General features: G+C 59.1%; 1 protein-coding gene across 4 annotated transcripts in view; it reads right to left on the bottom strand.

Moving 5' to 3' along the window:
- Window positions 1-12845, bottom strand: part of WWP2 (WW domain containing E3 ubiquitin protein ligase 2) — a 43503-nt gene that overhangs the window by 9568 nt on the left and 21090 nt on the right. For all 4 annotated transcript variants that reach the window (XM_064459856.1, XM_064459858.1, XM_064459857.1 and 1 more), the window contains 3 exons: window positions 6437-6526; window positions 4458-4632; window positions 1127-1181 (listed from right to left, as the gene is read on the bottom strand). In XM_064459856.1, coding sequence (XP_064315926.1) covers window positions 1127-1181; window positions 4458-4632; window positions 6437-6526 — 320 coding nt within the window. The remainder of the gene's footprint in view (window positions 1-1126; window positions 1182-4457; window positions 4633-6436; window positions 6527-12845) is intronic.

Below are 12845 nucleotides of genomic sequence, written 5' to 3'. Positions count from 1 at the left end.
CCAACGCGTGTGCCCCACACGCAACACGCCTCCTCCCTCCACGTGCCTGCGTCACTCCCCGCACGCACGGCCCTGCTCCATGCCGGCAGGGACGCCCCGCACGCACGCTCCCCTGTCACCTCCCGGCCACCGCAGCCCCCCTCGCTGCGTCTCACTGCAGGAAGCAGCCCCCAGGCTGTGGCTCCAGCAGCCCCCGTGTACGACGACCAGGACTGCATCCATCCCAGGGACCCCATCCATGGCAGGGACTCCCGTCCCACCCCAGGGTGCTCAGCCCCACGCAGAGCCGTGCCTCTCCCCACCCCGTCTCACCCCGCTGATGCAGGAGGTGGGCCACCGAGCGCAGCCGCAAGGGCTCCAGCACCAACCCCATCAAGACCCTGCCCTTGGAAACCCCTTAGCAGCCTGGGCCCCCTCTGTCCTGCTCCAAGCTCCCTGCAGTTTTAAGCCCTCTCCTGCCCTCCCTGCCTGCCTGGTACAGCACAGCTGTCTGCTGCCTGTCTGCACCCACGGGCAGCCCAGCCTGCCCTCTCCAGGGATGCTCTTGCCGTGGAGGGGGGGTTCTCTCTGCCCTGGAGATGGCACAGGGACTTTTCAAAACATCCTGGCACATGATGCTTTGGCCATAGGGACAGGACAGCCAGCCCCGCTCCTGCCAGCTCCCAGCCTCGCTGCGGAGCAGGGCAGAGCATCCCAGGAGGCACGCGTGGCAGCAGGACGGATCCCTGCTCAGCAGAGGGGTCTGGGGACAAGTGAGGAGTTGGATCCCCAACCTCTCCCCCCATCCAAAAGAACAACCACAAGCACTTCTGCATTCAGTAGCTGAGAAAGACTGGGAACTCCTCCAGGAAAAGAGAGAAAAAAAAAAGGAAAAAAAAAAGCTGGATTTCAAATGAGAGATCGTGCTAATCACAGGCAGACTCAGCCCCACACACAGCAGAGCACTGGGAACGCTGGCTCCCCAGCCACCGCTCCCGTTATCGCCAGGGACGGGAGCAAAGGAGCTGCTGACAGCACCGTCCTCCCCACGGGGCAGGCAGGGTCCCGCTCCGGGTGACGGAGGAGTGTCCCCGGCGGGCTGCCCGGCGAGCGCAGCGGCAGGTAAGTGAGGCGGCTCAGTACTTACCCCAGCCGGGAGGAAGGGGACCAAGAGGATCATTGTCGGACGGGGCGCCGGACGACTAGAGACAACAGAGAGGGCAAAAACACAAAATAAAAACCAGGGCAGGGATGCCTGGGAAGAGCAGAATGTAGAGGTGAGCCGTGCAGCCCCGGCTCCCACTCGCCTCCCCTTGGCCCGCGGCTCCCTGAGAACTCTAAAAAAAGAAAACAAACTTGCAGACTCAAGGGGGGGTTAAAAAAAAAAATAATAAAAAAAAAAGCACAAACTAAACAGAGGCTAGGGCAGCCAAGGGGGCGGCGGGGCAGGGGCCGTGCCGCACGGAGGGGAGCGGGACGGCACGGCGGGATCCAGATGTGCACGGCTGCTCGGCTCCCGCCGGCTGTCCCCACCAGATACACCTCCAGCCTCCTCCAAGAACCACACACAAGAGGGGAAAAAATATCGCAGGCCTTTCCAATGAAATCATTCCCACAAGCCCTGTCCACGCCCAGCGCTTCCTGGCGGGCCGGCGGCCCCCTCCTCCCCGGGCAGGGTGCGGGGTGCGGGATGCGCTCGCACTGAGGCCGCATTCATCCCACGCAGACGGGCGGCTCCGCGCCCCGACACCCCCCCAGCAGGTTGGGGGCCACCGCACAAAGCACCTTTCTTCTTCCCCAGGGCGGGCAGAGCCGGCGGGCCGTCACCCAGCCTGAACTGGGGGATGCCCCGGGACGGGGGGGAGCAGGCTGGCGTGCTGCCCCGGCGCGCCTGAGCCCCCCGTCTCCAGCTCCACCGGAGGTCCCTAGGGATGGAGGCGCAGCCCCGACAGTCGGGGGTTTGGGGGAGAAGGAGGCCTGCGAGTGCTTTTAATGGTTAAATAAGAAACGCATTGTTACCAAAAAGGCATTTTCATTGCACCTCCTGAAACCCAGCTGCTGGAGAGAGGCCGGCGTCCCAGCCCTCCACGCTGGGCCGGGGATCGCAGTCAGCCTCGGCTCAGGAAATGCCACCCGCAGCCAGGCGCGTCCCTCCCGCCCGGGAACAGGAGGCAGCCCCAGGCCCAGGCACGGCTGCTGGTCGGGGTGCCAGGGCCCCCCACTCCGAGACAGGCTCCAGCGCTCGGGGCACCCCATGGCAGCCCAGCACCCCCAGGGATGTCCTGGGGCACGGCAGGGACAGGGCTGGCACAGTCTGTGCCTCTCTGAGCTTCGTCTCTTGTACCCGACCCCATGTGCCAGGGCTGGGCGCAGGAGGCATTGCCCCGGCAGCGGCCAGCCCAGCATGGCATCCCTGGACTTGGGGCACTCCCTGCTCCCTCCCCACCCAGACAGGCTGGCCAGAGATGCAGCCGAGTCACATCCAGAGCTATCACCTCACTGTGACCTAAAAATAACTCATTAAATCTAACAGGACAGAGCCGCAGAGCCTGGGGCAGAGCTCCGGGGAGCCAGCCCTCCTCCAGCTCTCCACAGACCCTGGGAACAACCCGGCCCCTGGTGCCGGCAAGACCCTTCAGTGCAAGGGGTGCTGCGCGCGGGCACAGCTCGGGGAGCCCTGAGGTGCCTGCTGGCAGAGCGGTCCCTGGCTGCACCCCAGCCCCCCGAGCTGCGGCTTCCCCCAGGGGCTGCGCGCAGAGGGCTCTGCATCGCCCAGGGCTGCAGCGCCGCTCATCACCTCCCCACCTTCCTCTCCCAGCAAGGAGGGCAGGTGGGTGCTGGAGTCGGGAGGGCAAGGCAAAGCAGAAATCCCCTGCGGGGAAGGACGCAGAGCAGGAGCCATCACCGCTGGCAGCAGAGCGCTTGAAACAAGAAAGTACAATCGCTTCATCAGGCTAAATTTGGAGCACGAGTCCCTCCCTCTGCACTCCGCGGAGCCTGGCCAGGGTGAGTCGCGCAGCGCTGGAGCAGCTCCAAGGCTGGCGCTGGCGGAGACGCGAGCGAGCGACAGGCCAGGAGCCCCGTTCGGCCTCCAGTGGAAGCCCCCTCCCGCGCACCCCTCTGCAGCAGTCCTGCGAGCAGCGTGCCGAGGAGCACGGGCGGGCGGAGGGCTGCAGAGCCATGATGTTCCAGCTCCTGCCGCGAGGCTTGGAAGGGCTGGCGAGCTGTCCAGGGAGAGACGGGCAGGGGGAGGAAAGGGGCAGAGCAGCTTCCTGCACCCCCGGGGAGCAGTCCTGGTTGTGTCTCATGCAGAGCAGCACCAGAGGGTGGACTCTCCATCCCCTCCCAGAGAGCATCCGAGCTCCTTGGTGGAGCACAGAGCTTTCACCAGCGCTAGCAGCACTGCTGGGACACGTCAGCCTCCTGGCTTTCTCTGAGAGGAGCTAAACGTCAATGGGAGGTTGGTCACCCTGCTCTGCCCACCTTCACTCCACACCTGCCCCACCAGACCTCCCCGCCTTCTGGCAAGAGCCGTGTTTTACACGGTGGCACAGCCTCTGCGAGGCACGTGGCCGGCTGACAGCGGAGAGCACTGGGATATCGCTGCTCCGGGAGGTGGACACACTCCAGCCTGGCTCTCTCCCAAGCCCTGCTCACCCTGCAGCATGACAGCTGCCAGCATGGTGCTGGTTATCAGAGGGTGCTTGCCACCGCTGGAAGCCGGGTCCCAGCTCCAGCAGAAAAGGCAAGACCAGGACATGAGAGGTCTCTGCCCAGGAGCTATTGTTCTGCGGGGCTGTAGAGAGATCATTCCCTGAGCAAGGAAATGCAGCTGCTCAGCCCAAACCAGGAACGAGGGGAAGAAGCAGAGAAAGCAGGAGGAAACTCGCCGAGCCCAGAAGTGCTTGTTCCGTGTGCTCTCTGGTCCCCCGGCTCTTGCATCCCTCACCATGCCAGCACTTGTACCCTGGGCCTGCAGCTACTGCTGCTGACTCCTGCTGCCACCCAGGACCCAGCTCGCTATCCTCAGTCCAACAGAGACTTGGGGAGGGACGAGCTCAGCCCCAAGAGCCTCCCCTCCTGCTACAGACCAGGATCCCACAGCTTCCTCAGCATAGCCCCAGCTCCGACAGGACACAGCAAGGCTTGGCTGACAGGAACCATGGAGAAAGCATGTGCCCAGCCACACTGACACTGGAGGGACACAGGGGACAGGCTGCTGAGGACACCTCCCACCACCCTCAGAGCCATGCGGGTTGTTTTATAAAAAGAAAGTTACTCCCACAGGGTTCTCTGCAGGCAGCAGAGGAGCTTGTGGGTTCTCCTGTCTGAGCACCGCTCTGCTGAGCTCGCCGAGCCGACAGACCCCACACAGCCCAGTGAGCACCTCTCCATGCTCAGAGTCTCCCAGGCCAGCCCAGGTGAGACCAGTGGGAGAGCTGGGTGAGATCTCCAGCACCGCAGCCCCTGGCTCTCACCTGGTACAGGAATCTTTGGCTGAACTGCTGCATGGCTCCTTGGAGCTGGTTTCGCTGGGACTGCCACTGCTCATAGTTCCTGACATACTCGGCTGTGGGGCGCTGCCACGTGGTGGTCCGGGTGTTGTGGTCCACGTAGTAATACCTGCCTCGAGGATCCACACGCTTCTCCCACCTGGAAACAGCAGAGGAAGATGTCACTGTCTGTCCTCAGACAGCTCACCGGGTCCTGCTGGCAGCTGCCATGCAGCAACTCGGTACTAATGCTGGTGTGAAGGCAGCAGAAGGAAACCCCAGAGAGGTTGGGAGGCACAGCAGAAGGCACACACCACGGTCCTACACCGAGGAACCTCCCATTGCCCTCGCCCGAGGGCTGCCTCCAGTCTGGATGTGCAGCAGCAGCTTCAGAATATCCAGCTGCTGCTCCAGAACATGTTGAAAGGGTGACCGAGAGGAGCACTGGGTTATGAGCCACTTCCCCAGCTGCCACACTCCCCCTGCAAAAGCTCAGGAAAGGGTTTGTGGCTGAGTTCTGCCTCTCAGAAATGCAGGTGAGAAAAGCAGCTCCTAGAAGTGAGAAGTAGCCGAGAGCTACCAGGGCCCAAGGGTCCTACTGTGAAGCCCATGATTTTTCATTTCACTCTGACACTACAGGCTGACTTCAGGCACTTGCTCCCTGGCCCCTCTCACAAGACTAAGGTACCCTTTAACATAAGGGCTCCGCTCCCAGCTCCAGCATAACCACCAGTTTCACAGCCGAAGGGGCTCTTTTGGACATAGATCCACCAGAAGGAAATACAGAAGACTTGAAGCGCCTCCCTGCCAGGGCACACGAAGCCTAGACGGGACGCCCGGGCGCTAGCAGAGTTCACACCAGGATGCCATAAGCTTTCCTCCAAGAGAGCTGACCTCCGACAGAGGCAAGGCACCGGGCTGGAGACCTGCGCAGGAGGGAAGGAGCACAGCTGGGGTACTCCAAACCTACCTGTCCAGGTAATAGCCCCCCTCTTTTAACACCAGACAGATTTTACACTGTTGTAGGATCAGAAAGCAGCCACAGAGATCACAGCTTAACTGAAGGTAGCGTGTGCCCACAGGAGCCTGGAGGCTCCCGTGGAGGAAAACAGGATGGGTTTGTATTTCACTTTCACACATTACACTGGCGGTTAAAGCACTCGTTAGTCATTCCAGCCTTGAACAAACTCAGTCTAGAGAACAACAGTTTGGCTATACAGCCTTCTCTGCCTTTAGGAGCACAAAGAGGTGAGAATTCAACAAGCTTCTGGAAGGCACGTGGCCCCAGGGCTGTGTACAGCCTTTATGACCTGAGGACTGTTTTCTCCTGCAAATGAAAACCTGGCCCTCCGGGACATGGGTTTTGCAGAGTGCTTCCTGCAGGTCTCACGGAGCCAAGCAGCATCTTCTCAAGCACAAGCAGACCCCAACACGGCTGAGAACATAAGAGGCTCCTCTGAGAGAGTCCAGGGTCCAGCTCCAGGTTTGGGGCACGCTGAGCGTGCCTGTTTCTGTTCACCAGGAGCTCAGTCCTCACCTAGGAGCATCTGTTTTTCCAGGTGACGAGGCCCACCCCCCCTCCCTTCTCCTGGTCCCTGGGGGTACTTTGCCAGCACCCTGGCCCAAAACCCCCCCATCTGCTCTGCCCACAGGCAGTTGTGCTGCTTCTCAAGTGTTCAGTGATTTCCATGGACTGTTTAAAGAAAAAAAACCCCCTCTAACAGAGGTCAAAACACAACAGATTGGAAAGCTTGTTCCTTTTTACACATGCTGAAAAGACCTTTCTGAGGATACAGGGTGTGCTTTCAGGCCGCTGAGCGCTTGGTCATCTCATCCCATTTCTTTTTATGAATGAAAAGACCTTCCTGCTACCAATTCACTTCTCCCCTTTTGTGCAGGTTCCTGTGCATCTGATACAAGTTAGTTCAGTATGTGAGGTGCCAGCTGCCCCCAGAGCCCCTTACCCTGGTGGAAGAGGTCTCTCCCACGTGGTGGTCTTGTTGTTATGGTCTACATAGTAGACTCTACCATTAGGCAGCTCTCGCTGTTCCCACCTGCAAGAAAAAAAAAAACAATCATGGGATAGCTGATCCTTGCTAGCAGAGACTGAACCCTGGCTGCAGTGGAGGTACCAAAGCAAACTGCCCTCTGCGATGCCAGCCCGAGCGGCGTGCCTCCCGCTGCAGGGCTCCCCGGGCGCCTGCCGCACCACACACCGCTCCAGGGCCAGCTGGGGAGAGCGGCAGCCCTCAGGAGAGGACGTGGAGGAGCCCCGAGGCAGACAAGACAGCGCCTGTCCTCTCCTCACACACAGAGGTGAGGCGAAGGGGTTCAGCTGGAACAAGCAACATGGACCCGGCAGCCTCAGCCTCTGCACCCGGCGGGCAGCGAGAGCTGGAGCCTTGCTACACGCAGGACCAAGACACTTCGCAGGCACCTTCGTCTACTTTAAATCATGCCTGAACAGCCTCCCTGGGAAAAGTGTTTGCATGTGTGCCCATGGACTTGGACTGTGGCTGTGCAGCCAAGCCTCCCCCACGCATCAGAGAGCTGTGAATAATTAATAATCACCTTATTACCAACAACATCCAGAGCGCTGCATCTGGTGGATTAGCAAGCCTACCTCCTCGCATTGCTTAGCTACAGCGTGCTAACCTTTATTTAAAGTAAAGAATGACAGCAGGTCTACATGGCAACTGCTTGCCTTGCTAGATCAGGACGACCAGAGATGTGCTGCAGCACTCTGCTTTCTGAGAACAGGCATGATTTCGAGCATTACTTCCTAATTTCCTCCAGAAAGTAGGAGGGTCAGCGTAAGATTTCACACAGGGTCAGTTTCATGTCCCGTGAGTTTTTGATGTAGTTTTTGTTTGGTTTCTCTTAATAAGTCTTTAAAGGGAAGCCTTTGAGTTTGGGCTGGGGCTGAACTTTCTCCTTGGCGGCCCTCCTGCTCACTGCTGACAGATACTGCTTAAAAACATCGCATGGCCACGAGGCACTCGGTTCAGAGGTGGTCCCTAAGGCGAGTCGGTGCGATAGGGAGGCCTGGCTTTACACAGCTACACTGAAAACCACTCTTTGCCTTCATTCATTCATTTAAGTTTATGCCCTGGCAGAGGTAAAAGCCCCGAGGAGCACCGTGCTTTCCTGTCAGCTTTTATTCTGCATCAGAGAGAGGCGAGCCAGCAGCTGCTGACAGATAAAGTGTTCTCCTGCTACACTTCTGCTCCCACAGGTCTCCCTCCCAATTCAGTCTTCAGTCTTAATTAATCACAAAAAGCCCTAGGAAATTAATATACCAGCTTCTGTTGTGACAGCAAGGGAAGAAATCTGGGCTTGCAGAAAGCAAGAAGCACTTAAGGAGGAGACACACCGAGTGCCAACGCCCCATCGCCTGGGCTTACACCGCTCCTGCTCATCCTCAGACCTCCCCAGGGGACAACGAAACGACCAAACGGTGACCTCGGCCGCAACCACAGATCTGCTGCAACCACAGGTTGCGTGCATGGCAGCCTCGAGCCCGCTCTTGAACGAGGTGGGAAGGCAGAAACGGGGAGAGCTTCAGCCACGTTGCCAAGCCCTGGCAGCGTGCCGTCAGCTGGGGACCCCAGCGGTCCGGCAGCCACGCGGCAGCCTGAAAAGACCCTGCCCTGCACGGAAGGCAACGTTGCACTCTGAGATAAGAGTCAGTTCCCCAAAAGCAGGAGAGGAACGTGAATGCCAGGCTCAGGATTTAGCACAGAGATTGTCTAACCTATATCAGAGCTGTTGGCTTCGCTCCTGTGGGCTTCTCAAAAGCACTGCCAGCTTTATGCACATGCAGAGAGCAGGCAGCATCTGCAGGTAAAAGCTACCAGTTAGAACTGGATCTTTCTCATCCCTAGAACAGATGTAGGGACACCAGTGGTTGTCTCTGATCGAAAGAGTCCAAGGCAGGACCTACTGCGCCTGTAACACCTTCGCCAGCGAGGGGCTGCCAAGCATACCACCACCCAAACCAGTGACCACGTGAGAGCAGAGCCAGCACTGCCCGGTGCCGTTCTAGGGTCAAGAAGTCTTTGTTTCTGCACCCAGCGGTCAGCCCTTTTCCTGGGTTACCCCTGGGCAGCGGTGGGCATTGTCGGAGGGGAAATGCCTGGAGTTTCCAGTTCACTAGTGATGAACTCAGTGCTTCACAGGCATAAAAGCACCAGGGCAGCTAAAAGGTTGAAATCTCTAAAGAGAAAAATCAGCACAGCTGGAATTTCTTAAAGACACAAGCATGTCCACCCCATGAGATGGGCAGCAGAACATCCCTGACCATCTCCAGGGAGAAGGCAGGGCTGTGAAGTGCCGCTGGCTGGAGAGCTGCCCGCTGCAGGCACTTCAGATCCCCACCAGCAACCAGATACGGATCCGGCACGAGGCTCAGGTGGAGGAACACTATTTGCAAACAAAACTCCAAGGTGCAATTCCACTCATGAGACTTGGCAGGCGTCGGCATCCTGCGAAAACCCTTTAAGCATCATCTTTCTGAGGTCAGCTGTACATAACAGCCTCCTTCGGGCGGATCTAGAGACCGCAGCACCGCACGCTTACCGCGAGAGCAACCCCAGCCAGATACCCCACCCGTTCTGTCCACGCTGACATGTGGTACTTCAGAGGTGAACGGGACCATAGCCTAGTGCACACACAACCAGTGGTGCCGGCAGTCATTACTGGAGGAAACAGGTCCTCCAGACTCATTAACAACAGGTTCTCTGATCAATATTGCTCTGAGGACCTGGAAGTCCTTTACGCAAGAGGCTCCCAAGCTGCCAGGTACCATTTCTGTGCCTGCAGAGACCAGAAATCCCACGACGAGGACTCCTCGAGGGCAGGGGGTTTCTGGATCCCTCAGATACTCCTCTGGGTGCCCTGATGATTGCAAAAAAACCACAGAGGACTCGGGAGAGCTGCTGGTGGCATCTGATTTATGCCCCTGTACAAGCAGGTGACAAGTGCACGTGCTCCTCAGGTCAGCAGCTCCACTGTGATCTGAAATGTAAGTCTGCTGAGGGCCGCCTCGCCCTGCGAACAGCGAATCACCGCTGTTAAAGAGCAAGCTGTGACGAGCTGTTATTGCTGACACACAGCAATGGCCTCAGAAACAGGGGCACTGGGGGCAACCCCTTCCATGCTCAGACCACCTTGCCCAGCTCTTCACAAGCTTCAGCCTTCTCCAGCTCCCCTGCATCCCGCCTGCCATCCCAAGGGGCGGCTCTGCCTCTGGGGAGCCTACCTCCCGCTGGCATTCCTCCCCCGTGCCCGCGCCCACATGGCCACCTGGAAGGAAGACCAGCGGTGTAGCACGCGCTAGGTGGTGGGAGAAGGCACCCACGTGCACCGCTGCTGCGGGCGCGACGCGTCGGCCCCTGCTAGCTCCCCTCCGACTGCCCGCAAGGCTTGCGACGGCAGCGGATACAGGGAGCCACGGATGGTGTGAAGTGGCAGCGCTGAGGCAACCCTGCAGTCCAAACAAAACGCCCTCCTTATGTAAGAAACCACAGCCCCGTGCCTTCTGCCAGGCAGCATAATGTACCTCTTTGTACGGGCGAGACAGCGCTGTGTACACACACCGCGCTAACGACCGTCTGTCCCCCGCGCAGGATCATCACTGATAGGAACCAGATGCAGGAGCCAGCAGCTCTTGAGCCCTCCCCCTTTTGCTATCAGGCCACTCGGAAACCCCTACATGAGAACCGGGACCCTGCGCCAAAGGCCTCAAGAGCTGTGACCGGCTGCTCCTGTGCCACACACGCTCCCCGGCTTCGCAAAGGAACATGCTCTGCCCAAGCCAGGAGGACGTGAAGGAGGTTGTAGGCACTGCCGGGGCTGGAATTATTCAGAACACCTTCCAGCACCCTCCAGCCCCTAGAACAGACTCCCAGTTATACGAGAGATGCCTTTGTGCCCGCCACATCTGGTGCAGATGTTCAGAGACTGCTATCTGAGCAGAATAAATAGCTCTGAATCCCCACATGAACCCAGCCGCTCTTGACTCCATCTGCACTCAGCCTGGCACGAGCAAGGAGGCCGGGGCTCAGCACACCCACCAGCACACCGCTAGGAAAAGCTGCCACCCCTCCAGAGGCTGAAGGGAAGCCGAATGAGAGCGCTCTCCGTGCTCCCACGGATGAAAGGAGACTCTGGGAGAATGAGGCAGGGCTCCTGCAGAAAGCAAGAGGAACAAGATGCCTTCCAGCTCTTCAGTGCCAGAGTGACCAGCAGCTCTGCAGGGGATGTCAAAGCAAAAACGATCACTCAGGAGCTCTGCAGCACTCTGCACGGCCATCCCTGCAGGAGCCAGGCCAGCCAGGGGCTATCCTGCACCGCTTTCTGCGGAGCACGCTGCTGCCAGAGCTGAAGCGGCCTGGTTTTGTCTGCATCCCTTCTGCCTGAGACATCGCTGCCTCCACCAGCCCAGCCAGCCACATCCCCATCTCCCAAGATGGGCCCCAAACCACTAGCTAAAGCAATACCGTGGTGTGGTGAGCCAGCCAAAAATCAGCTGCCCTAGATCAGGTCTCAAGAGATCCCCAGAAGCCCATTGGTACCACCCCAGGGCCGCAGTGTTTTGTGCAATCCCTGTTTAGCAAATTCCTGTTTGTGCAAGTCCCTGTTAGCCCAGAACCTGGTCTTGCCGCTCTCAGGGCTGGGCTCACACCATGGAGACCTCAACCAACTCAGTTCTGCGCTCTCCTTCACCTGGGAAGACCTTCATACTTGGTCTCCACCTGACCAAGCAGGTCAACTGCTACCCAAGCCCGCCCAGCACGAGCCTGTAACTCGGCCAGCACACGCGGGAGGGTTGCTGCCCTCTTCCCCCAGTACAGATCCTACGGTCAGGACAGGGAGGGAGAGATACAAAAGGTCCTAATCAAAGGTGCCTCCAGAGACCCAAATTCCGCAAGCTCAGCGCAGAGGACACCTTGCTACACCTCCGCTGCTCTTCTCCAGCCGTCTCCCAAAGCGCAACAGTTTTACCCTCCTCCCTGCTCTGACACGCGTGATTTTCTGGTGTGTGAGCACCGCAGGGAGACAGGCGCCGGGAGGACACAGGCCGCCCTTCCACCCGGCTGGACCACGTAAATGCAAGGCTGGCGCATCTTATAGAGCAGGGCTCGCAACCTCCCGAGCCTCCGGAAACCCTGATCGTGAGATACCCGCAGGCTCCTCTCCGCCACGGGAAAGAAACAGTGTGTTTCCCCCTGGGGCTGTGCAGAGGTGGGGAAAAGGAGACCTTCAGTCTACCTGGTAGGAGCAGAAAGGGGCATAAGCTCTGGCTGGAATAAAGACCTTTTTCAGAGCACTGGACTTTTCCAGCTGCCTGGAAACAGGAAGCGCCCAGGCCAGAGAACAGAAACCCTCACACACCCCACATAAAGGCACACTGAGCCGTTAACCCTAATTACCTGTGACTGACACACGAGCGAGGCCCTGACCTTCCAGGCATCGCCTCAGCCAAAGGAAAATAAACAGCTCCCTTCATACGAAACACAAGCCATTTTCAATCCCCCCCTCTCGCTGCTTTGCGTTTTCAGTCCAGAACTAAAGGTGTCTGAAACACAAGGGGAGAACGACCCAGCTGCAGCACGAAATGAAAGGGGGCTGAGCCCAGAGCCCGCCCGCCGCCCCCACCAAGAGCCAGCGAGCCCAGGGCTCAGCTGGCCCCAGCGCTCCTCCCAGCCCCCTCCCCACATCCCACAGGGGAGGATGTGGAGCATCTGCAGCCAGCGAGACAAAGGGGCACAGCTATGTGAGGGTCCTGCCCACCTCCCCCTAGCAGTGGCCAATGCCTCCACAGCATGTCTGCAGTGCATGTTTGTGCCCTCCTGCTCAGAGGGAGCTCCCTGGAAATCCACGCTCACTCTCTCATGCATCTTCCTCTGGCTGATCCCTTCAGCGGCCCCAGGAGAGCAGGGGATTCTGTGGCTCCCCTGGGCACGGACACCGGGAGGCTGCTTGCTGCAGAGATGTCACTCGCTGTTTATTACCCCAGAGAGACACAGATCAGACCCTGGCCCAGTGGAGGAGAGAGAAGCCCACTGCACTCATAGACCAGATGGCTCAGACCAGGGAGGACAGGCTGCACCAGGGGAGCGGGGACACAGCTGGGACACAGAGCTCCCAGACCCCTCTGCTCTCCTGAGCCCCATTTCCACCGACTCCTGGTGCAGCACAGCCCCCTCCCTCAAACATCCTCCTCTTCCAGCGCACAGCAGTGTCCCAGTTTGCTCGTGTTCCCCCAGCCATCCTTTCCAGGGCTGTGCCTCCCTCTCCAAGGGCCACAGGCACACTGTCGTGCTGGCCCTGTCAGGGGAAGCAAAGCGTCAGACAGAAGGCAGAGCTTAC

The sequence above is a fragment of the Phalacrocorax carbo genome, chromosome 8 (assembly GCF_963921805.1).
Source record: "Phalacrocorax carbo chromosome 8, bPhaCar2.1, whole genome shotgun sequence".
Lineage (NCBI taxonomy): Eukaryota > Metazoa > Chordata > Aves > Suliformes > Phalacrocoracidae > Phalacrocorax > Phalacrocorax carbo.
The sequence above is the reverse complement of the archived record's forward strand: the minus strand, read 5'-3'. Positions and strand labels throughout refer to the sequence as shown.